The sequence below is a fragment of the Vanacampus margaritifer genome, chromosome 2, assembly GCF_051991255.1.
Source record: "Vanacampus margaritifer isolate UIUO_Vmar chromosome 2, RoL_Vmar_1.0, whole genome shotgun sequence".
NCBI lineage: Eukaryota > Metazoa > Chordata > Actinopteri > Syngnathiformes > Syngnathidae > Vanacampus > Vanacampus margaritifer.
Window position 1 is genome coordinate 56,690,668 of NC_135433.1, and position 27,098 is coordinate 56,717,765.

The 27,098-nt window shown below is 39.2% G+C and overlaps 1 protein-coding gene across 9 annotated transcripts in view; it reads left to right on the forward strand.

The window, feature by feature from the left end:
* Positions 1-27,098, forward strand: part of engase (endo-beta-N-acetylglucosaminidase) — a 56,328-nt gene that overhangs the window by 8,092 nt on the left and 21,138 nt on the right. For all 9 annotated transcript variants that reach the window (XM_077555734.1, XM_077555736.1, XM_077555739.1 and 6 more), the window contains exons 4-9: positions 6,675-6,823; positions 6,945-7,096; positions 9,010-9,158; positions 9,910-10,081; positions 14,784-14,887; positions 15,500-15,611. In XM_077555734.1, the coding sequence (XP_077411860.1) occupies positions 6,675-6,823; positions 6,945-7,096; positions 9,010-9,158; positions 9,910-10,081; positions 14,784-14,887; positions 15,500-15,611 (838 nt within the window). The remainder of the gene's footprint in view (positions 1-6,674; positions 6,824-6,944; positions 7,097-9,009; positions 9,159-9,909; positions 10,082-14,783; positions 14,888-15,499; positions 15,612-27,098) is intronic.

Here is a 27,098-nt window from a genome sequence, read left to right on the forward strand (position 1 = left end):
CAATAATTTCCTTCTGCCGTCCGTCATAGGGCAGTCACGTGATCACGTGAAGTCAGTGCAAATGGTCAATATAAGCAATGTGTCCGCGCCACAGAAATGCTCCCACACAGTCTGTCAAGCAGAGCACTTAGGTAAAAATATGGTAAATCGAATGCATGAATAGGGCGGCGGGTAACGACTCTAATGTAGCACAATGTAGCCGAGTAAGAGTAGCGTTTCTTCTTCACACATCTACTCAAGTAAAAAGTATTGTGTGGTAAAACTACTCTTAGAAGTAAAACATTTTCAAAAAGTTACTCAAGTAAATGTAACTGAGTAAATGTAGCCCATTACTACCCACCTCTGCTTTTAACTGAGAACTTTGCAGCTCACCGTCATCAACCCTATTCATTGTGTACAGTATGTTGTGAGGGGTGGGTACCACAGTTGCTGGGCGGCACTGTGCAGCTTGGAGGTCTTCCGAGACGACAAGTCACCTCGAATGAAAACGTTCTATTTTAGAGCAGCGTCGTTGTGACATCTGGAAGTGTTTCCAATATGAAAGTGTGTATCGTAAATTGGGGTTAGTCTGGACGATGAACTAGAAAAATGAAAGACTACAAGGTCGCCTTTAGGGGCACCTCGTTTCATTTTGATTCAACTATTAATTGCACTTTGTAGTCTCTTTGTCCGGGAAAGGAGTCTGGACCACAACGGGTGGCCAGGGTTGATGTTGATTTTGTCGGGTTTGGTAACACCAGACACCGAGGATGGTGTTTGATCTTTGTAATTCTAAGGGACAATTCTGTTTTCCACGCCCCAAACATTACATTCCAAAGAGGGTACAATCCCAAATCTATGGAATGTGCTAGCTCCATGAGGTCTGAGTCACACGGAGAAGATTTTTGAGAGGGAAATAAAGGGGGGTTATCAGGAGGGATAGTTCTTACAAGTGGCTGGTGAACCGTTTACTACTATTTATAGTATATATTCATATCTACAAATAAACGGCATGAGAGGTAACGGCATGAGGACAGTGAAGGAAGCCAAATACAGTGCTATTACTGTATTAGGAATGAAAGATACACCTTGTCTCCTCTTCCTCATCCTTAAATGTAGCAAACACTGCAGGGCTTTCCTTTGTAACAATGAACGATACTGTAACGTCTTGCAAGAATGCCACCAGCAAACCAGCATCTGTGATCGTATAGGGTTGCATGAGTGCGTGTGGCATTGGCAGCTTCCACATCTGGAAAGGCATCGTCAATGCAGAAAGGTTTATTCAGATTAGAGAACAACATATGCTCCCACCAGGCATCATCACTTTCAGAGGAGATCTTGCATTTTTCAACACGATAATGCCAGACCACATGCAGCACCAATTACAACATTGTGGCTGCGTAGGAAAAGGATCCAGGTATTGAAATGGCCAGCCTGCAGTCCACTTCTTTCACTTATAGAGCACATTTGGCGCATCATAAAGGGGAAGGTGCAACAAAGAAAGCCCAAGACAGTTAGAGAGACGCGTGTTAGATAAGAATGTGACAGCATTCCTATTTCTAAACTTGTCTCCTCGATCCCCAAACATTTGCAGAATGTTGTAAGAAGAAGAGGGGATGCCTCACAGTGGTGAAAATGTTCCAACTTTTTTGAGATTTGTTGACACCATGAAATTTAAAATCAACATAATTTTCCCTTAAAATGGTAAATTATTTCAGTTGAAACTTTTGACCTGTTCTCTATGTTCTATTCTGAATAAAATATTAAAATTTGGCACTTCCACATAATTGCATTCAGTTTTTTATTCACAATTTGAATAGTGTCCCAACTTTTTGGGAATTGGGTTTGTACTTGTCAATTATTTTTTTTCTACGAGGCTAAATGGGGGAGAATCTGATTATGCTCCACTGTGAATGCCAAACTTAGAAACAACTTTACTGATGCACAGCCACCAGTAGATGACATCATACTGACCATAGCCCCATTTTATATGAAATAAACTCAGTTTGAGAGTCCATGGGAATAAAGCTGCATTTTGTGAAACCTTCATTTTTCTACTGTCGATTATAAATAACGGGAGAAGGCAGAAAAGTGTGTATATTCTGTAATTTGTCAGACTTGGTTTAAATATAATTATTCAATTATTTATAATATTGTGTGAGTATTGAAAATTTTGAAAATTTCTAAAATGGTTAGCAGTGAATTCGTTTTTTTAACCGCCATTTCCGCACTGACTCATTTCAGTAACACAACTTTCTGTGCCGCGGAATCCAGGAGAACAGCAGAGCTTTCTGAACTGATAACTTGCAAGTGTTGGATAGGTTGTGCGACAAATGAGAGGCGGAGTGCACTGTGTTGCCACAACTGGTAGACTGCAAACTCTTCCCAAGTCGATCGGGGGGGTGTAGGGAAAAAAAAGAAGGCGGGCGGGTTTTGTGTGTGTAGGTTAATATTGCTATATTTTTAAAAAAAAAAAGGATTTTTGTAGTTTTTTTTTAAACAAATGTTTTGTGTACCTCACTTCCTTAAAGGGATAGTTCGGGTTTTTGGACATGAATCTTTATGGCATCCTCACCTACAGTGGTGTGCAATCAGCACTGACTTACCCCTGACAGCGTCCTATGACCCGAGACCTAGTCCGGTTTTGGTCGAGACGAAAGTAGTCTGGCTAGTTGGTTGAGGTCACAGAAATAAAGCATTTTTCTTCAAAAAACAATTTGTATATGGAGGAATGTTAAAAGATTTTTGCAAGATGCGAATGAATAAACTATATTTAGTCCACTTTGGGGTAACCAACAAACAGTTTATGCCTGGCAAAGTTGATGCTGCCTTTTAAATTGTAGTGCAACAGTGGAATAGAAACAGTCCAAGATCTCTATCTGCCTGAATCTGAGGTGCTAATGAGCTTCCAGAGGAGCTACAATATAAATTTCAGCTGAATAATGAATTTTTTTTTAGGTACCTTTAGGTCAGAAGTTTTATCCGACAGATCCAAAATAATCAGTTGATTAAACCTACACAAACAGCGTTAGAGAAAATGTTGACAAGGGATGGGCTAAAAAAGCGTCTAATTTCTGACTTTTATAATTTTCCAATGTCCCAAGTTTCAGAAAGCTCCAATGATAAGTTGGGAGCCTGGAATTTAGACTTGCATTTGGTTCTGTCGGAGAGAGATTGGCAAAGAGCATGTACTCTGGCACACACCAGGTCTATTAATACACGTCTACAATTAATTCAATTTAAATGGTTAATGCGGGTGTACGTAACACCGGTGGACCTACATAGGTATGATGTAAACATTCTCAATATTTGTCCAAAGTGTGTGGAACGTAGGGGTACATTACTACACTGTATGTGGCAATGTCAGAAGATAGTATTGTTTTGGAAGGAGGTAAAAAATGTAATTATGTGAAGATTATCCTTAAATCTGTACCAATGGACCCCAAGTTTTTTTTTTTTCGGCCTCTACCCTGAGAGACATACATTTTCTTGTAATGAACGGATGCTTTTGAACCTATGTGTGCTCAATGCCGAACGATCCATATCCTTTTCTTGGAAGAAATGTTATAGACCAACGTTGGAACAATGGAAACTTCATGGATACATGGACACATGGACACATATGGAAAACACATTTTGAGCGATCTGGAAGCCTTTTATTTCTTTCATAAAGAAATGATGATGTAAGGAGATTGGATTTATGGTTATTTAAACTGTATAGGAATACTGAGAGCACTACTAGTTAGTGTTTTTATGGGTACTGAAAGAGGCTAATGTCCTCTTTTGCGTGTTCCAAAAATTTGAATATGAAATAAAGAATTAAAATGTTAATAATGTATAACAGTACTTATTTTGTTTTTGTTTATTGTGTAAACATTGGATGGTATCCTGGCTTGTATTTGTATTTTTTGGTGGGGAAAAGGAAAAGAATAAAAACAGTTATGGGAAGAAAACACAATTTGTGTTCGAAAGAGTAATACATTTGCATCACAAAACCGCAAACTAGAAAAAACTCAGACGCCATTACCGCTTGGCACTATTTATTTTTTTTGTTGGTATCACTGCGCGGCGCGCTGCATCCAGCTCATAGACGCACGTGTTCCACTGTAATGGGGTACCACAAGATATACGTCACCACACTTAATTAATATTCACGAGTCTAGTAGATTGGATTTATGGTTATTTAAATTGTATAGGAATACTTAGAGCACTAGTTAGTGTTGTTATGGGTACTTATTTTGTTTATTGTGTAAACATTGGATGGTATCCTGGCTTGTATTTTTATTTTTTGGTGGGGAAAAGGAAAAGAATAAAAACAGTTATGGGAAGAAAAAACTATTTGTGGCGCGCTCCATCCAGCTCATAGACGCACGTGTTCCACTGTAATGGGGTACCACAAGATATACGTCACCACACATATTTAATATTCACGAGTCTAGAGGTGGGGTCAAACTCGGCCAGCCAGTCATGCTAGATTTATGTAAACAGTAGTAACTAGCGAGATGTCTACTGCGCTAAATCTACTAATTCTGTCCAAGAATTATATCCCTGGTGCCAAATTCACTGGAATGGACGTCGAAGAACATACTAATGTTCAATTAAGGAGATAGCTTGAGTGTAGATGGCTGAAAAAGACGTGGAGAAAAAAAGCTGACCTGATCCAGAAGTAACGTTTTTTTGTTTTGTTTTCCTCAAAACATTATCCTACGCAACTGACACTGACATTCTCTAGTTTCAACAAGCTATCCTTCCTCTTGCGTCTTTGACAGTTGTTGGGGGGTACATTTTTATTGCTTTTTTGTGTGTGTGTAGCGATCACAATTCTACTCTGAAATCCTTGGGTGCAACCAACAACACACGCTATACCTCAGTTCTTTCAATTATTTTATCCTTGCCACTTATAAACCCGTTTGATTGATTGATTGATTTCCGTGCATGGGCGTTAGAGAGAGAGAGAGAGAGAGAGAGAGACTCTTATCACTGGCAAATGGTGCACTTGTTTGGAGTGCTCGGAAAGCGGTGAAACGTGTGTAGAGATTTAGGGACATTTTTATTAGTACAACCCGGGAAATCACGCTTCTGCACCTTTTTTGCATATTAAATCATATTATATAGTGTGACGTCTCACAAGAATTCTGCCAGCATGCGTGGTTGGTAATCTCACCTTTTTATTTGTCTTCACACAACCGGTTAGTGTTGGCCGCAGCCAATGCCGAACACTAGAAACTTTACTTGCAAGCCAAATTAACACACGTTACCAACAATGTATGGATGAGTCCCTTTCCACCGCGAGACGTGCAATGCGTTCACTAACACTCGGACATAAGAATACAAAACAGAATGTGCAACACAGGAACACACAACACATCTTAGTTACACTAGCTTATAAGGTTTATACAATCATAACGTCATATACTAATCACTCTCGCTCTCTCGCATCAGGTAAACACTTCCAAACAACTTGATTTGTGCGCATCTCAGCTGGATTCACCTGGCGGTATTGGAGTCTGACTTTTTTCTAGTTTTCGGTTTTGTGATGCAAATTTATCCCTCTTTTGATCACAAATTGTTTTCAGGAAAAAAAAACGCTTTATTTCTGTGCAGGGGCGTAGACAGAAAATTTTCATTGGGGTGTTGGGCATGTCTTCTTTTCCAACTCTCACTGGAGCGGTTCACAGCGGAGTGTGAAGTGGTTGTGATGATAAGCTGCTTTTCCAAATCCAAGACCGTAGTCCTCAATTGGAAAAGTGTGCCATACTCTCTTCAGGTCGGGGATGAGATTATGCCGCAAGTGTAGCCGTTCAAGTATCTTAGGTCTAGTTCACAAGTAAGGTCAGGATGGAGCAGGTTGACAGGGGGACCGGTGCAGTGTCTGTTGTGATGCAGACTCTGTATTGGTCTGTTGTGGAAAAGAAGGAGCTGAGCCAAAAGGCGAAGCTCCCGATTTACCGGCCAATCTATATTCCTACCCTCACCTATGGTTATGAGCTGTGTGTCGTGACCGAATGAACATGATCCCGGATACAAGCGGCTGAAATGAGTTTCCTCCGTAGGGTGTCTCGGTTCACCCTTAGAGATAGGGTGATAAGCTCGGTCATCCGGGAGGGACTCAGCCAAGCTGCTGCTCCTCCACGTTGAGACGAGCCAGATGAGGTAGCTTAGGCATCTGGTTCGGATGCCTCCTTAACGTCTCCTTGGATATGTGTTCCGGGCATGTCCCACCTAGAAGCTCTGGGGATTGCCCAGGATATGCTGGAGAGACTTTTGCTAGGCTTGCCTGGGAACGTCTTTTCATCCCGCCGGAAGATCCAAACAAAGTGGCTGGGGAGAGTGAAGTCTGGCCTTCCCTGATAAAGCTGCTGCCCCCCGCGAGCCGACCCCAGATAAGTGGTAGATGATGGATGGATGCAAAATTCTCTGAATTGCTTATCGTCACTAGGATATATTAAATTTAAAAACAGAATTATTAGTTGACTGTTTCCATCATTGCACTGATGCCATTTTCTTTTCTTCACACATGCAACTGTATCCTTTGCTGTATTAATCCACTTTTTAATACCCAATTCATTTCTTTGTCAACAGCATTGTCCAGTATTCACACATTTTCTGGGGGATTTGTAACTTCTGGTTTCTGGAAATGTTCACAAATTACCGGGCATCACCTTAGGTCACACTTAATGCTTTCCCATGTTAAGGTTTGTCCAAGGTACAGCGGTGGAAGCTCCATATGCCTTCTACCACTGGCAGTACATTGATATTTTCAACTACTTCACACACAACTTGGTGAGCATTCCTCCTGCAGTCTGGACCAATGCGGCACATAAACATGGAGTGCTTGTTCTAGGTGAGCCGAAACCCACAATAATTATTCATTTGGAGTTGTGGTTATTACAATTCTGAATGTAAATGCACATTCATATTTTTATTATATTATATATTATATATTTTTATTGACTGCTCTTTAGGGACTTTCATCACAGAATGGACTAATGGAGCAGCGACATGTGAGGCCTTCCTTCAAGAAGAGCTGTATTGTGAAGTAGCTAATAAGCTGGTTCAAATTAGCTATTATTATGGCTTTGATGGCTGGCTCATAAATATAGAGAACACACTCAGTGTAAGTATTGCCATCCTCACATTTGACAGATTTTTGCACTAAAACATTTTGCATTTCTGCATTTTACAGACAGAAGTGCATTGTCCTTGGAAATAGAGTACATAGATAGTGTGGAACTGCTACAGTTGAAAACAATTGTATTGAAAGCAATTTGGAGTTAACAGAGAATTTTCAGACACAATAGTAGCCCCATAAATCCTGAACCATTAAATATATGAGAGAAATTCTGATTCTTTCTATATTGAGTATTTAGTAGTCCTTTTGAACAAACAAACAAGTTGTTTTTTTTTTTTTATCTACTTCCGCATATGTCTTTTGATTTGTGTCATATTTGATACAGACGGTCACAATGCTTTAAATTCGTACATTTACAACTGTCAAAAATATAATAATAAACAGACATATCAAACATATTAGTGTTTCCAAAAGGAAAGAAAGAACATTTCCCACTATTAACTCATTCACTGCCATTGACGGCTATAGACATCAAAAATAAATTTTAACTATTTCTATTAGTTTAACATTTTTTTTCCATTTTTGTTAACAAGAGTATGAAAGCCTAGATTTTTTTTTATTGTATTAGAACAGATTTAAAATTTGTGATTAATCTAATTAAGATTAAAAATTGTAATCGCCTGACGCCCATAATTTTTAATAATCTTTTCTTTAAAAAAAAGATTTAAAAAAAAAAAAAAAATATATATATATATATATATATATATATTTTTTTTTTAAAGATAAAAAATTAGGGGCACCAGGCGATTACAATTTGTAATTGTAAATATTCGCATGACTTCACTAGTTAACTCACGAATAATACCAAATTTTATATCTGTTCTTTCATACTCTTGTTAACAAAAATGGGAAAAAAATGTTAAACTAATAGAAATAGTTAAAATTTATTTTTGACGTCTATTGCTGTCAATGGCAATGAATGAGTTAATAAGCATAGTATAACTGCAGTCATGCAATGTTGGGATTTGAGAACTCCACCAAAGTAACTTTTTAATTTTTCTTTTTTTTTTACTAACGTTGTGGGTCACAAATTTTTATTTTGAAAAGTGGAAAGCCTCAAAACTGTTTCTGTTCTTGTTCAGGCAAAGGTGTACTTTGCATTTCTTACAGTAGACATAGGCAAAGTGGCCTGTGCAGAACTTGGGTCACTGTCATGTTGGGAAATGATCAACTATGTACAGTAAGATCAATGATCAATTATGTAATTGAAACATTTTATTAGTTTGATTGAAAAATCAAGAGTTGATTAAATGGCAAATGCAAATATTTACAAAAAAAATAACAGTTGATTGAATCTGCGTAAAATGACTTTATACACATACTGTTTAAAATTTTATACACTTTCAACACGGTTTTACTAAATTATTTAGTCAAAAATATTGAGTACTTTCACATTATGTCCACCCATTAACTTCTTATAATGTTGTCTAAGTAACATTGTTCATCTTTTTCTTACCTTAACCACTCTATATTTGACCCCAAATTTTTTTTTTTAAATCAGGTGTCTCTCCTTTCTCAATTGTGGTGATCTTGCAAGGTCGCTGGAAAAGCCATCAACTGGGTGATTACTGCACTCTAGTGGATTATCCGTGCAATGCATGTGTCGGAATCTTGTACGTCAGGGTTTTAATGGGAACCCCCCAATTATACTCATGAAATAGAGGGCTCAAAATGTCTTGTAGTTAATATGATACTTTTGGCATTAAAGGGTTAGATCTATTCTCTCTGAAACTATGTAGAAGACAGAGTTGAAAATTCAGCCTGATAGAACACTGAAATGTACTTACAGTATTACTTTTATTTAGTCCTAGTTGATTTTGGACTTCTTTCATCTTGTCAAAGTTATGATTTTTACTTATGCCACCTGGAATTGTATGTTTGTTGTCATTTGCTTGCAGGACGTTGCTGTGAAGAAAACACCTTTGTTTCTGCGCTATCTCACAAATCAGATGCATAAAAAAATTCCTGGCAGCATGGTCCTTTGGTATGACAGCATAATTGAGAATGGAGAGCTAAAATGGCAAAATGAATTAAACCAGTCCAACAGGTAGGGATTTCCCTTGCAATCGAAATTGTCAAAATGATGTGGGTTTACGTTTTCGGGCAACATGGTGATCGAGTGGTTAGCACGTCTGCCGCATAGTTCAGAGGTTTGAGTTTCAAATTTCGATTCGGCCCTTCCTATGTGGAGTTTACATGTCCTGTCAAGTCATTCTCACTGTGCTTGTGTTGGTTTCTCTAGATTCCTCCCACATACCTAAAATATGCAGGTTAAGTTGATTGAAGAGTGTGACTTTAAATGGTTGCTTGTCTTTAGGTGCCTTGCAATAGAATGGCAACAAATCAAGGTGTATCCCACCTCTTGCCAAAAGTCAGCTGGGATAGGCTCCAGCTCACCCACGACCCTCATAAGTGTTATCAGAAATAGATGGATGAGTACATTTTTAAGTTGGACTAGTCAATGTAAACAAAGAAAGAAAATCAACATATTTTTGTCTTCATAAATTTGGTATCCAAATAAATGCATTTTGTGATTTTTAAATTATGTTTTGCTTTAAATAAAATAAAATAAAAATTGGACTCTGTATTATAGAAATACTAGTCTGTATTCTTTGTCAGCATTCCCATAAGCAGATTACCAGGCCCCAAACTGCTCAGAAAAGTAACATTCATGAGATGATATCTACCTACATGTGTGAAATTCTTGCTTGATTTTTTTCCTTTCCTTTTCACTTATGTTTTACGAATTATCACACAACTATCATGTGTATTGTGCCATCACTGTCCTTCCATGACAGGGTTTTTTTCGACGCATGTGATGGTTTCTTCACGAACTACAATTGGACAGCACAAAACCTAGAGTGGATGACTAATTACAGTCACATCAATGGACGCCAGTCTGACATCTATGTGGGGGTGGATGTGTTTGCCCGTGGCAAGGTGGTAGGAGGGATGTTTCAAACCCACAAGGTACGATGTGTGTGCGTATTTTAAAATATTGTTGTTGTTTTTTGTGTCCAATGTGCTGATTTGTGTTGATTAAAAGGCAAGGCATTTATTTCTATAGCACATTTCACACACATGGCAACTCAATGTGCTTTACACAAGTAAAGACAACACCTGCAAGCATCAATAAACAGTTAAGCAAAGCAGAGAAAACAAAAGTAGCTTACAAAATTTACTAAAAGAACATATATTGACAAGGCTAAAACGACAGTTACAAACGTACTACGGTTCTATGAGTCCCGAACGACCTGAAACGTGCTGAAACAGCACTGAAAATCCTGCGCGGACACAAACACTCGGAAAAAAAGCATATCTGAAAAGCCACGTAGGCATTTGTTCCTTGTGACGCAATCCCCATGTATAAAAAGGCATCAGACCCGGAACACGGTCTCTCAGAACCTTCTCTCGCAGAAAACAAAAGGGCTCTGAGTAACAGGCAATCCTGGCGGTCGTTCGGGACTCATAGACCCGTTGTTACATTCGGGCCATCGTAAGACACAAAGAGTTGGTTGGACTTATGGACACACGCCGTAGCTTCCAAATAAGAGCAGAGCGTCCTTACAGGACTATAAAGACATAGATCAACATCCCCGTCCGTCGACGAAGGGGCAAAACAAGCAAGACGAATAGGGCGGTTGGCTCGAGAGCCAGACAAAACTTGCGGTGCTAACAGACAGAGCGTGGAGCTCCCCAACCTGCTTAGCAGATGCAATTGCTAGCAGAAACGCCACCTTACGAGAAAACCAACGAAGTTCCACACCGGTCAACGGCTCGAAAGGGGACCTGAACAGCGTGTCAAGCACCAAGTGAAGGTCCCAAACGGGGGGACATGAGGCGGGTTCCTGGAATGAAGATGAACAACCCCTCTGAGGAGGGAGGGTACAAGGTGATGGCATCCTACACGTAAACCTTGAGCGAGCATGCCCCTTCTCCAAAACAGATTGAAGGAACTCTAAAACAGCCAGTGCATCACTCCGCAAACAACTTCCACCTGTTAGCATACAGCAAACAAGTGGAAGGAGCTCTGGCATTAAGGATCGTATGCCTGACAGAAGACGAGCACTCTGTCAGCAATGGGTGGCCAAACACACAGGCGGAGTCGACGGAGCTCGATATGACTAATCCGACCCTGCTGCTGAAACAGCAGATCCAACCGATCGGGCAGAGGTCACGGGTCAAAGTAGCAGAGACTTCGGAGAAGAGGGAAACACATCCGCACTGGCCAAAAAGGGGCCACTAACAGCATTGTGTGATTCTCCAGAAGGACCCTCTGAAGTGTCAAATGAATGAGGTGGAGATGCAGAAAAGCATACAGAAGGCACCCCGGTGTGCCAAAGCATCCTGGACCAGTGTGCTGTTCTGCTCCCTCAGAGAAAACCAGAGGGGACAGTGAGTGGACTCCTCGGAGGAAAAAAGATTGACCAAGGCCTTACCGTAGCGATTCCAAATGGCGCTTACCACCTCCGGGTGGAGACGCCAATCCCCCGAAAGCCGACGACAGCGGGATAGAGAATCCGCCCCCTGGTTGACAATCAGTGTTGGGAACGTTACTTTAAAAATGTAATTAGTTATAGTTACTCATTACTTGCTTAAAAAGTAACTGAGTTAGTAATTGAATTACTTCATAATAAAAGTAAATCGTTACCAGGCAAAGTAACTATTTTCACTACTTTAAAAAAAAGTTTTAAATCAAATAATTTAGATTGAATTTTTTTAAAATATTATTATTATATTTTTACACAAGGAATTTGAATTATGTCCAGGCTTTATACGGTGTTTTCATTTATTTTTGCTAATATTTATGTCACACAAATGCCTGTAACACTAATGATATTATTATTATTATTATTATCATTATTCATTACATTTGGAGTGGTGATACATGCCAATTACTACAGCAATCATAATAATAATAATAAATTAATACTGGATATATGGTGATTTGTGGCACATATGTCATCTACTGTGTAGGTAATTTGTAGACAGTCCTAGCCAGTCCCTCCAGGATTTCACTGGCATTTTTTATGATTGTTGCGGGCTAAAATAATCAATAATACATCAAAGAAATCGCCAATGCTATGAATTATGCAGTGCTTAATGCTGTCATGGCCAAAATCATTGCCATAACTACTACTCCATTTCCTCCTCAAAATCATCAGCTTCCACTTGATCTCTCTGAAAAACTTTTGTACACTTTTAATTAAGAGAGTATGGCGATAAATCTTCAATTTATAGTTCTACACATTTAAAAACATGTTTAATTATTGATTTACGTCAGAAAACTGCCCAACTGTAGGTTTGCATCATTCACATACAAATGTTATATAACTGCACACCATTCTCACTTTAAGTAGTTCGATGCTCCCGACAGACCTTGACTCCATTTCCTCGTCAGTGTGATTTGTCGTGACTGCTGACTGGATATTTCTTTCAACGCTGTTCACGTGTTTAGCACTTGTGAAATGAGCGAAATACAATTGTTTGGGCTATTAATTACACTAGGCGAGCGTGTCGCTAATTGCTATGACTTACCGGTATGGTGGTTATGGTGCTTGTGGAGTTGCAATATTAATGGTTCTTGGTGGAAATTGTCAACAAATCCCTCCCCTATTCAAGGATCAAAGAAAAGCTATTATAACAGTCATTGATGATAAATATACTTTCTATTTGATTATTTTTACATTAATTCCAAGATTTTACTCAAGTAAATATCTGTTACAAGCTTTGAAGAAAAAAGTAGAAGCAGAAGTAGACAAAATATGGAATTGTGTGATTAATTAGTATTAAAAAATGTCATGGCTTGACAGCACTAATAAAAAGATATCATGAAAAGGTTATATATGAATTTACATTTTGAGAGAAATACTTATTAGTAGGGGTGTAACGGTTTGGTACATAGCCTACCTCAGTTTTGGGTCATGGTTCGCTGAATTATTGTGGGGGGTTCTGTTTATTTTTAGCAGACAGTACTGAAGGTAACAGTTTGTCCAACATAACGTCATTTAGAACTACCAAAGATAACTTGACATAAGATGCAGATACACATAAAAGTACTCAAGCTTTCTTTTCAAATGTTTCCTTAAAAGAAAAAAGAAAATAAAGAAAAAGCTTGTAAAATGGGTGAATGTCAGGCTTCAATTGTAAAGTGCTTTGGGCACCATATGGTGTAGTGAAATTGGTTCATTGGTTCTGTGACCTTGTTTGTAAGTTGAAACATTCTTAAATCGAGCTAATCAAATCGTTTTCAACATTTAAGATTGGTCAACAAGTTATAAAAATAATAGGCACATGTGGGGACTGACCAATAGTAGGGGAGAGTGGGTTAAGTAGTGCCAGTTTTTATTTAGTGTTTTTTACGCAAGGGGATTACAGGAATGCCTCCAACTAAAATGTGTTCATATAGTTAGGGATGTTGTGCATCGCTGGGAACAATCACTTTGTATCTTCAATAAACTATTTGAGAATATAGCTTCAGAAAAAAAATGGTTTGGTGGCACAGCTTGCCCCCAGTGCGGGGTAGGATGAGCCATTGGTCAGAATTCAGTGGGGTAAATTGTGCCATTGATAACTGAAGTAAAAAAAAAAAGATAATTTTAATCAAACAAACAATAATGCTATAGCATTATTATTAAAAGCAAGACAAATTCAATGCAAAACTTTGATTTGCAGGTTTCAGAGGTCTTTTCTTCTTTCATTCTTTTTCTTTTCCTGTTCAGCCTTTTTATCTTCTCTTTCTTTGTGAGCATTCTCCAACACCATTTTCTCATGTGTGTCAGTCACAATTCTTGTTTTCGCTTTCTTTTCTTTTCTTGGTGTGGATTTTGGCAAGGGAAAAATAACTTCTGAAGTCACATAACCCAAGTGAGCAGAACAAGATTTGTCACTTAGTGAGTGGTCGGGGGGTGGGGCGGGGGTTAAGCCTGGGCCTATTTTTTTCTTACCCCTGTATTTTTTTATGGCCATTCTGCAGATTTTTATCTCTCTATCTCTTCCCCTCTTTCACTGCTCTTTCCAACTCCTCAAGAGGAATTGAAACCATGTCTGTCTTCCTTTTGTATCTCGTGGCATGATTAATTTTGGACAAAAATTAAGAACGGCACATACTTTTAGTGATCAAATGTAAGAATACAGTTTACAACAACAATACATTGTCATTGCCATTGGCACAACTTAACCCAGGTCCTTTGGCACAAATTACCTCAAGCCCACCATTTTGGAAAAAAAATGCTGTTTTGAGCCAGCATCATTGCTAACCATAATAGACTCACGATGAAGCTTACTAAAGCACTAAAAGTTGTCAAAGTTGTCTATAATTGTTCAGTCATCAAAAAGCCTTAAATAAATTTTACTTTGGAGGGCAATTTTTTGGGGGGGAACTTATATGTGCTTACCTCTCAAGCTACGTCTTTCCCTTTTCTTTTTTTTTACCGAATAAGCGAAATGGATGTCCCTTCAAAAATATGTGGTCACATGACCAACTTCTTTTGTGATTTTTTTAAAATAACGGGTGGAACTACTTGCCCTTTGGCACAAATTACCCCACTCTTCCCCTATAGCTTTGTGAAAACATGTGAAATTGACCAAGATTGGACATGGGATACAGTATTGTTGGCTCCATAAAAAGTGTTAAATCAGCATATCATTCATTACCTTCTCGGTTTAACAGGCACTGGAAATCATCCGAAAGTACAACTTCTCTGCCGCGATCTTTGCTCCCGGTTGGGTGTACGAGACCCAAGAAAAGACAGAGTTTCGTCCTAATCAGGACAGGTGAGATGACCACATAAGTTTACATTACATATAATTATAGTACAGTATTATAAGTATTTAAAGGTGCATTGTGGAATTTGTCACAATTTTTACTTGTGACTGCCACCCCTTGGCTAAAGCATAACTGCAGCCTCTGTGTCAATCTCGTGCATGGTGCGCGTGCGAATACGTGTGCCCGAAATGTGCTCTTTCTTTTTTTTAAATTAGTTTTCTTGGAGTCTGAGCTGGATTTTAGGCTGTGTTCGAAGCTGGTGTCTTCTTGTTTATTTCAGTTTCTACCCTAACTGTGTCATATGCTCGCTAACACAACACTATAATGACCGCGAGGACGAGCATGACATCACCCTCCACCACTTTCACCCCTCCCAACCCAAAAAACTGTGGTATGTTCACCCCGAACACTCCGCACTGAAGATATGATACAAGCTGATAGGTGCAGTCACAATGAAAAACACTACACTGTACTCATCTGGGCATTGGTGGAGCATACGTGATGTAGAAAATTAACATTAACATTTTAAACTCCACAATGCACCTTTAAATTTGTGAATGTGAATTATTTTTGGAGAATTACTGGTATAATCTTTGAAAACATACTTCTTCTATCTGTAGATTCTGGGCTCTTCTGAAAAACAACCTGTATATTCATCGTCCAGTGGTGACGCTCCCCTTCGTTTCTTCCTTTTGTCAGGGCTTTGGGAATGCTGTCTATTGGAAAGGAAAGGTACAGTACTGAAAGAGGTGGCATAAGACATTTGTAAATATTGCTTGGTTTGGCCATCAACATTGTTATATGAAGGGGTGCACATAAGTGGTGACGGTGTGCATGAGCACTGGAAATTGAATATTGTGCTCCAGTTCAAGTCTGTCACTGCACTTTTATGCAGGTCTAGAATAATGCCACTCAGTCCATCAATTTGACTGCGGTCAGGTAGGCCTCAATTCGATGAGCTGTTTTTGTCATCACCCTGATCTTTAGTTCCCCTCCACAGATTTTAAACTGAAATCAAGTCTGGACTGTCTGAGCCACTGCAAAACATTAATATTTTTGACCATGAACCATTTGTTAACCACACGTGAATATCTAGACACTTATCACTGTCCAAATATAGTACATGTGGGCAGAAAATGAGTCACCGTGAATTGGCGAAGAGAGATACAAATGCTCTAAATGTAGCATCAGTGTGGCAAGCAATGTTCCCTAAGATGCCGTGTGCAATTGTGCACTGCTCTCACCCTCTTGCCACACTCCAAATGTTCACAGTCCAATAAAAAAAAAAATCAAACCAAAGCTGAAATGTACGGAAGAGGATTAGGGCCAGTGAAGAGAAAAACAAAGTTTGGCAAGATTCTCACTTTATTCTCAGAATTATCACTTTAAAGTCAGAATTCTGGGTTTAAAGTGAGAATTCACACCTTAATCTTGGAATTGTGACTTTAAAGTAAGCAGTCTTTAAAGTGAGAATTCTCACTTTAATCTCAGAATTGCGATAATACTGACTTTAAAGTGAGAATTCTTTGATTAAAATCTTTAATCTGTGATTAAAATCCATCTCAAAATTGTGACAATACTGACTTTAAAGTGAGAATTCTGTGATTAAAGTGAGAATTCTGAGAACATAGTGAGAAGTCTCACTTTAAAATCAGAATTCTGAGATTTGTCAGAATTCTCACTTTAAAGTCAGAATTCTGGGAATAAAGTGAGAATCCTGCCAAACATTTTTTTCTCTCTTCACTGTCCCTAATCCTCTTCCATATTAACCACTTTTGCTGTGTATTTTGGGATTTCGTCATGCTAAAATGTACACAAATCCACAATTTTGCCTGCTCAGTGCAGCTGTGGCTATGTACGAAGCCAGAGTACGTACGCCACCAGTGTGTGAATGAGTGAGTACGTGAATAATGCATCCTCTGATTACAGTAATTTCTGGACTATGATGCGCACCTGACTATAAACTGCACTAGCTCAATTTGGGAAATACTCGAGTTTGGTCACATATAAACCGCACCCGACTGTAAAACGCAGGTGTTTCAATGTTACTGGGTTTCCGCTACTTTCTTTTCCATAATGAGGGCGCAAATTGTCTTGCTCCTGTTCTGTGTCTCCTACTGTATTTGGGCTCACTTTGTTTGTTTTGTTCTGCCTGACGGAGAACGTAATTACGTATTTAACGTCATTTCCACATTTAACTTACTACGTTTAATAAAAGACATTATATTTATGTCACTCATGAAGGATTGTACTTAAGTTTTGTAATCTTTTGCGTGTCCAAATGAATCAAAGATAAGATTCCTGTGAAAAGGGTCCTTGCAAGGAGAATTTATTACAGAGATCTCTGGTCACACAATTGCATATCACCCAAGCAGTGTCATCCAAGAATGTGTGTCCCTCCCCCCAGGAGACACAGCCCTTTTATTACAATCAGAGTTTGTACAGAAAAACGCCTCTCTCCTCCCATCAAATACGAAAATCAGATTACATTTTCACAGTATGCTAGGTTGTTGATCTTTCACATTTAGACAAAACAGAATCTCAGTATGCTAGATTGAACTTGAATTTTCACAAACAGGACAAAACAGGGAATTAAGACAAAACAAGATAACAGATAGGTTAAGGTCGATTTATATTGAGTTTGACATTACACCTGTGTAGATGTGCATCTACACATCTATAACTAAATTCAAAATGGTTAAAATATAAAATAAAGAATTAAAAATGTTAACAATGTTAACATTCCCCCAATTGGGCTTGAAAGAGCCCAAAAACTAAACATTTAAACATTTTTACAAAAAGATTCCAGCAGGATCTGCATCGGATGTCGCAGCAGGCAGGAATGGAGAAGCAACAGACTCAACCATCATATAAGAAGACTTATTTTGTACATCCTGTTTTTCAATAGCTGTAGTAATAATTCTTTGGCGTAACACGAAACCACTCACTTACACCACTTACAGCCGGTCTCCATCGTGTATTTAGTTATTTTTGTTTGTTCTAACTTACTCATTGTCTTATTTACACAAACTAAAATAGGAAAATAGGGGTCAGTTCCAGAGAACCATGCCCATAGCAATAACCCAAAACAAGAGGTGTTCGTGTTTGGGGCAACAGTCACAGCAATTGAGTTATCATAAGTCCAGGATATGATCCAGGGAATGTGTGGAGATTCGATATCTCGCTTAACACGAAGTGTTGTAGTTACGTTCAAAGTTGTGGCGAGGGGATCCCAGACATAGCAGATTGGCATGGCAGTCAATATGAGAAAGAGTGTCATGATATAACCGCAATTGAAGACGTGTTGTCGCTTTGACGCCATCTCGTGGTGAAGTTCTTTGTTGAATGAGAAAGGCGTTCTGTTTTGTTTTTGTATATTGTGTGTGTTTTTTTTTTTCTTGTGAAAAAGGGCGTTGGCAGCTTCTTTCAGAACCCTGGTCAACTGCCAGAGATCCAAGGATTGGTCACCGGGATTATCTTCCGAAAGTGTGACTCATTTGTGGAATGATGAATGGGAAAAAGGGCATGTGACTCAATCTTCATTGAGTGAGTTCCTCCGCGGGCAGTTCGTCAGGTGGACACTGGAAGCAGGCATGGTTTTCCAGTTGAATCGTCAGGTGGCTCCTGCTGGTGGGAGCGCTTGAGCAGGAGGTGGACCCGGCGGGTCTGATAGGCAAGATGTGGAACGATGTGTTCCCAGTGAACTGGACCAGATTGACCTCTCCGTCACCCCATCTGGGTGCAGGACATTTTCATTTAGTCACTTATAAACATACATATTCACAATTCCTTCTTTTTAAAAGAGCATCTGGTAGTTTTTGTTAGTTTGGAGTTAGTAAATGTTAGTGAAGTTCTGTAGGTCCGTCCTGGGGAAAAATTCTGTTTGTTGTGACATTCAATCAGAGTCCAGCCTTTGGCTGAGTTTAATGACCTAAGCACATTCATTAATGCAACAATGAAAATCTTATAGCCAATTCAAATCTGATGAGGCCAATTTTGTCTACAGCTTATAAATGGGTTCTATTGTCTGATCAAATTTTCCTAGGAAACCCATATTATGGTATATAATGATTAATCAAATGTTTTACCATGATATTTACTGTTATAGATATGGTATGAATGTGCTTCCAGCCATAAATAAATGCAACTATCACCAGCAAGTAAAATCATAAAATAACATCTGACCCTCAGAAATAGAACATATTCACCTTATTTTCGCCGTCTTTGCCAAAACTTACTCTCCTCCATGGTCAAAGTCCGATCACCTTCAATTGTCCTCCTGTGAATTCATTCATTCTCACAGACTATATTATTATCAATCACATTGAGACTAACTTATAGTTCTATATTTATTTAATTCAACATGAACTGTTTGTGTGCATATCTTCCTTCGTGACGATACACACAGACAGACTAGTAATTCCCCCATCTGATAAAAGATCAACTCAGATCATTTTCAGACCAGTATGTAAAAACTGCATCAGCGAACAAATTGCTAGAATCTCATCCCCGTGGGATCCAATGATCACAGTGCTGTGAGCTTCATCAAAAATTAAAAAGTTAACCAGCAAATTCGCTGTAAGTGTTCCACATCTGAGTCTAAATTCAGAAGCCAAAGTTATAAAAGAGAAATGGGCAAAAAATTAGAAGTCCAAATTCAACAAGCATCAAATAACGGAAAATATATTACTTAAGATTGAAATAAATTGTATCCTACCCTTATTCACATAAGCCGTTTTCACCAGTATTTTCTTTTCTACTATAAAAATAGAAATATTGTAGCTAGGCCCATTAATTTTACAAAGAACCCCCGTTTTCAGCAAACCATCAGTTATTACTAAGATATCTAGTCGCCCTTCATTTGTCATTAATATTGCGGCACCCAAACGGAGTGGGGTATTAATTTTTAAAAGTTACTAGAGCCACTTTTGACAGGCCCACATCAGTTGGGTCAATACACCACAGTGCAGCAGTTTAGTTTAGTTCGTTAGTTTTAACATGTCACCATCAAGCTTGCTGTTCAGATGTCTCCCTTTGTTGATGTCGGTCCAAAAGCTGATTGTTCTAAAACAGACATGGAAGCAAACAAATCAGATTAAATCAAATAGGCATCAAGAGTTTTAGAATATAATAAATCTGTGTGTATAGAGTGTTGCCAATTAGTTGCTTTTGTGCAGGCCAGGACAAATGGACCCAAATGTTGCTCCGTGTGCTGCGAACAGACCACCCACACGCAACTCTCAGGCGTTGTCAGCAACTGTACGGAATGCTTTACTGTATATGTCACCTACACCTGTCAAAAATAGAATGCAGTGTACACAGTCAGATTACCGCATCATATGATCTGAGATTACGGACTCAAGGAGACATTCTGGGTGGAGGCGGAGTCACCATCGCAGTGATAAGTAAAGTCTGTGCGAAGCACTGCGTGTGTATTGGAGATGTCAGATTGAGAGTAGTTTGTTCTCCTTTAAATCCAACCAGCGAAATGCCATCAGTGGTGAGGGAAATTCCTGGTGGCAATGTCATAAGGAAGTTCCGCCTACCGTAATGTCAATCATTGGTTCCTGGAGACCTTTGCATGTGAGTTCAGGGTCCAGTCATTGCGTAAACTGTCCACCAGGTGGCGCCAGAAACTGCTGCTGTCCAGCAGGCGGTGGCAGGAACTGCTGATTAGGGAGAGAGGCAGATATTGTTGTTGTGATGACAGCGTACGTGAGCCACGTCCCCTCTGCTGGTAGTAGCCACGCCCATTTTGTTGGTAGTAGCCGCGCCCTCTTTGTTGTCGGCGGCCTCTGCTCCAGATGCCACGTGAGTGCTGTCGGCAGTCATTTGCCCAGTGGCCGGCTCGACCACATTTGAAGCAATGATTTCGATCAACAAAAGGAAGTGACATAACACAATCTCCCACAACATTAGGTGATGAAATATCAGTGGAGGGCGGAACAACAAGGTGCTCTTCTTTTTTGTCATGTGCCTCTGGCCGCGAGCGCTGTCGGCAGGTATTGGCCCAGTGTCCAGAACGGCCACAGTTGAAACAGTGATCTCGATCAATGAACGGCACTGATTGAAACATAATAAAATCTGCCCCAACATTATTAGGTGATGACATATCAGTAGAAAGCCGGAAGAACAAAATCCTCTTTTTGTTTTTTAATTATAATTTTTTTTTTAAATAAATAAAAAATAAAAAGAATAAAATAAAAATTCTGAAAGTTTGCATTTAAATAATTGCTAATTATAATTCAGTATTGTTATGTTTTACAGTATTTAATTTGATATCTTTTGCATACCTTCGTAAATAATATTTAAGATGAGATAGGACAGTTTGCTCTAAAAACTTACGAATATAGTACAGAGTCATTTGGCAAGTGTCCAGTTTTCAATGAATATTCCACAAGAGCACGGTCACTGAAGGCCGCAGCCTCCTTGTCAGCTTTTGGTTAAACATCAAGTCAGATATGACAATTTCCGGGGTTGGGAGCAATCCATAGCAAGTAGTGTTTCTGTACTTTCGTATTTGTCGACCTTAGATTATTTTTAATTACATATCACCTAAAATTATGTTAAAAATGTGACAGCTCCCAGTTGTCGCCCTCATGGGAAGTTCTGTCCAGTCTCAGGGACTTGCACGCAAAATGGCTGACTTCAAATTCTGAAATGGGACTCAGAGACAGAACAAAGGTTAAATCATTTTCACACCTACGAATGAGTCTTCATAGATGCAGGAAAAAAAAAATAATAATAATTTTTCTATTTACAAGCATGGGGGGAACCTTTTTTCATTGAAACCTACTCTTTCCACTTTCTGCAAACGCCATTCATATACATCCTATCTTATCTGTTCTCCTCCATTTTCATAAATAAGCAGAACTCCTGCTATCTACCAACTTCACCATTTTTTCATTGAAACCTGCTCTTTTACCACTTTCTGCAAAACTCAGTCCTCCTTTCAACTTAACTTCTGTTCCTCTCCATTTACATCATTGAGGAGAAAAAACACAAAAAACTGTCCTTCTACTTCAACACATTACGCAATCCACCTTTTTCATTGTCAGGGTCACACAAACACTCACAATTCCCTGCACATTAAAAAATCAAATGCCCCCTTTAACACACAAGTAACACATAACTTCACCCTGTAAAAGCACACATATCAGATAAGGCAGCTTCCTCTAAATATCTTCAATTTAATAGCTGTTCGACAATACATTAGAAGCTTCATTAGTCATATCACGTTGTCGTTGTCTAATCAATTTATCCCGTTCAGCCTTTACTAAACGGTTTTATTACGTAAATTCGTCGTCTACAGCTGTTTTTATTTTCGAAGCGGAAAAAAATAGAACGCTATTTACTTAGTTGTTATCACAGCCATCCGAGCGATCTTTACAGAACCACCCAAAGTCAACATTTCAGCATTAATCATCATTTAATACACTTTTCTTACCGTTACCGGCTTTTTCCTCTATTTAAAGAAAATACATATATCTCTAACACTTTTGTAACCAGCGATCGGCGTTTACGTACACATACAACTTAAACTGCTGTCATCAAAGACATCAAGCAAACCACAGATCTTATCGGAGAGAACCAACCTTTTCCACAATAAATCTTCATCCAGTCGTTCAATAATAAATACATTTCACGTCATTGTTTGACGGCCAACGGCCGATTACAAACCCCGGAAGCGCTTTCAACTCGTTCAGCGGAAGTACTATCAGGTCAAACTATTCGGTGTCGCGGTCAAAAGCGCCCCCGTAACTTATATTGAACATTAACCTGCTTAGTTATCATTATATTAAAGTTATATAAATATGTATTAAGTCAGTGACGTCTCACTTGTAGTACCATAAAATTAGTCGACAAAAGATCGCTTCCGCGACAAAACAATAAATATCCGGATGCCTGTTTTCCTTTCAGCTGAACAAATTTATTCAAGGATTTTAACAGCAAATCATCCAAGAATCTCTCGATTGCCTTAACAAACTGTTTTCCCCGTGCTGAAAAACTTATTCAAGGATCTCCCGGTTCCTTAACTCTTTGACTGCCATGGACGTTAAAAGACGTCAAGTAAAAACCTACGGAGGGCCGCCAATGACGTTAAAAGACGTCATCCAATTTTTATTATTATTTTTTGAAACGGGTGGAGGAAAGCCTTGGCCAGCTGTGGTGAAAGTTTCAAGCAGATCTAGTTAGCCTAATGACTATTTTTGGCCCCTAGATGGCAGCAATGACTCTCTTTTGACAAGATTGGGTAGGCGTCAGTAGAAGACGTGAGGCGGAGCTAGAGGGGACAATGGCTGGGGAAGGTAAGAGAACATGGCGACCGGTTGCAAGCAGCTCACGCTCGAGCAGTTTTTTTCAAAGACGAAAAGCATCGACCAACGCTAAAGAGCACATTGATGACGACGATGATCATCATCGATGATGATGATGGTGACTCCGAGGTTGGAAGCATTGACGCGGCAGTAGAAGACGTGAGGTGGAGCTAGATGGCTGAGGAAGCGAACAATGGCGACCGGTTGCAAGCAGCTCACACTTGGGAATTTTTTTCAAAGACGAAAGGCATCAACCAACGCTAAAGAGCACATTGATGATGACGATGATCATCATCGATGATGATGATGGAGACTCCGAGGTTGACGCCGAAGTTGGAAGCGTTGACGCGGCGGCTATGACGACGTCATAAAGGTTCACCGGCTAGCGATGCTAACACCGGAAAACGCAGAGCACAACCGAGCACTTCTGCACAGGCGGACGTTAAATCAGACGACGAAGAGTACCCAGAGTCCAATGCATATTCATCGGAGGAGTGGGTACAGTCTGCTACTTGCTATTCCCCGGAAAAAAAGGCCGTCAAGAAAGTGTAACGTCTGCACGCGAAAGGGACAGTCGCAGTGAAACTACTCTGTTGTGCAAATCCTGCTCCCTCTCCTTGCACGCAGGGGAGTGTTACAAAAAGAAAAACTGTATTTGAAACATCCACATAATTTTAAATAGTACCACAGTTGCACACATTTGTAAATAGTTTGCGAAATTGTTTTGTCAAATTGTTACACTGTTGAATGGAAATAAACGTATTTTGCAATCTAAAATCACTTTTTCATTGTTGGTGATAGTGTTTTACAGAAGTAAAGCATTATTTAGGTGTTTGTGGCATCATTCATGGACAAAAAGAAGTGTACAATTCAGTGCATGAAATAATATAGTTTCACAAAAAGCTCTTTTTCTCCGCTTTTTGTTTCAAAACAGAGCATTTCGGTGAAACTAACCATTTTCTATTATTGATTACTGAAGAACGGAATAAGATGAGAGTTCAATCTTTCATTTGGTAGTATGTGTGTTTCCATAATCCAAACACAACATTTTCTGTGGACCTTGAAAGATCAGTCAAAATGCTTAAATCGGCTGGCACTGGCGACATCCCGTTTCTGAAAACGTCTGGCAGTCAAAGAGTTAACAGCGGCGTAAATCCGCTGTGTCAACCTGTACCTCTTAGTATCAAATTTATAACAGCGGCGTACGTACGCTGTGTCAACTTGTACCTCTTAATATCAAATTTATCCAAAAATCTCCCGATTTCTTAACAGCGGTGTAAATCCGCTCCGTCAACCTGTTTTTCCCTTTCAGCGCAACATCCCTTTCAGCGCAACAAACTTATCCAAAAATCTTTAAATACCGAATCATTCAAGGATCTCTCGATTGCTTTTAACAATCTGTTTTCCCGCAATTGCGCATAAACTAACGTGACGGCATTTCCGTAAACAATGATCTCGTCACCACGTAGGTGTATAGTTCAAACACTGTAATAAAATCCGAAATCAGGGACTTCGCGTCCAACAAAACGACTTCAAAATTTTACCAATACCTGTTCACATAGATCTCATCTCCAATGTAGTAATTTTACAAGACGAATACCAGCTGCAGCGCTTCCAAATGTCCACTTACCCTAATTAATGTGGCCTGGAATTCTTTCCGTCCGTGAACGCTACAGCCCGTAAAATGTCGTTCGTTCGTTCGGGGTCACCATTTGAAGGATTGTACTTAAGTTTTGTAATCTTTTACGTATCCAAATAAATCAAAGATGAGATTCCTGTGAAAAGGGTCCTTGCAAGGAGAATTTATTACAGAGATCTCTGGTCACACAATTGCATATCACCCAAGCAGTGTCATCCAAGAATGTGTGTCCCTCCCCCCAGGAGACACAGCCCTTTTATTACAATCCGAGTTTGTACAGGAAAAACGCCTCTCTCCTCCCATCAAATACGAAAATCAGATTACATTCTCACAGTATGCTAGGTTGTTGATCTTTCACATTTAGACAAAACAGAATCTCAGTATGCTAGATTGAACTTGAATTTTCACAAACAGGACAAAACAGGGAATTTAGACAAAACAAGATAACAGATAGGTTAAGGTCGAGTTATATTGAGTTTGACATTATTACACCTGTGTAGATGTGCATCTACACATCTATAACTAAATTCAAAATGTTAACAATGTTAACACTCACCACGCTAAATAAAGTAGTTGGTCTCCTCCTCGCTCCAGAAGTCTGGTTCTTTGCTGCGAGCGTCATCTTTGTTTACACCGGCATGAGTATTTCCGGTGGGTTACACGCCAGAAACACAGACTTCTACACTTGTATGTGTATATAGGCACAAACAGTGGCGTTTTCACCATAGAGATGTAAAAAAACGTGAAAATGCCGCAGAGAAATCAATGTATTCAATCGCGGCTCCTTTAGCGAGTAGGGATGGAGCTGCACGTACAAGTCCTTAGTACATAGACCAAGATTCCTTGCGAATTCAAATAAGTGAAGAAGAAGAAGAAGAAAACAAGACGAAGAAGAAAATAGAGAGCATGCGCACAGCGAAAAATATTGCATCGTTCAATCGAGGTATTCTAAAAGCGTTTATATGAGCAGGTATTCGGGGTAACCCAGAGGTCTTAAGGCCATGTATACACGTAGCCGGGTTTTTTGCAAACGGGAGATATTTTTCTGCGGCTTGCCCTGTCATCCACACATCTGCGGGGATTTTTTTTTATTACAAACGAAGGTTTCTAAAAACTCCGACCAAAGTGAAGATTTGCGTATTTCTCCGGCTCCGCGGTCACTGTGTCATTCAGTAAACTAAGTTTTACGTTGTCTTCTACACACGTCACTCAATCACATACCTCAAGTTGTTAAAAAAGAAAAAAAGAATAAAAGGCGGCGTGGATTTGTTTCCCCACCGAGAGAGACTACGTTTGTATATGTGTGTGTGTGTGGTGAGTGAGTTGGAAAAAAAGTTGTTTAAAAAAAAAAAAGTGAAGCTTTTTAAGATTTTGTATTTATTCTCTTTGTTTTCCTCTATGCTCCGTTTATGATATACTCATTGACTTGTTTACAAGTATTTTTTTAATTAATAAAAAAAAAAAGTCTTGTATGCGCTGACAGCACTGATCCGCATATATTCAGATCAGCGGCTGACAGTGCGTGCTTGTGTGACGTATGGTGAAGTGACGTCAAGAGATGAGCAGCATTTGGCTAACTACTGCCACCTAGAGGCTTGGCATGCATCTCATTGTATGCCCAATTTGTGGAAGTGGCGTCGCCAGACGGAGGCGTACTCTGATTGGATAGGATTTGGGGAACTGTTGCCACCTTAAGGTCTGGAGTTGTTATGAACTTACTTAAAAACGCTTTGATGCGGTTAGCTGTGGATTTTTCCTTTTCTACAAATGTGGTGGTGTGGACACTATTTTTTTCTACACCCATAGGAGGGAAATAACAGTTTTTTTTTAAATAACCTACTACGTGTGTACATGGCCTATTCAGGAGCATATTCGGGTTATTGCACGTTTACATGGCCTTACAAAACTTGAATATTGCCAATATTCGGGTTTTAAAAGGGTTATTGCCTGCATGTAAACGCCACACAAATGCACGTGCACACACACGCACTGAACAAAAATATAAATGCAAAACTTTTGTTTTTGCTCCCGTTTTTTGCAAGCTGGATTCAAGGATCTTTTTCTACATACATAAAAGGCCGTTTCTCTTAAATATTGCTCACAAATGTGTTTAAAACTGTGTGAACTTTGTTGATATAATCCATCCCACTTCACAGGTGTGGCATATCAAAATGGTGATTAGACAGAATGATAATTGTACAGATGTGTTACTGTTTGTTCACATACCACTTTGTGAACTTGTATGCTTTCAGCATCTTACAT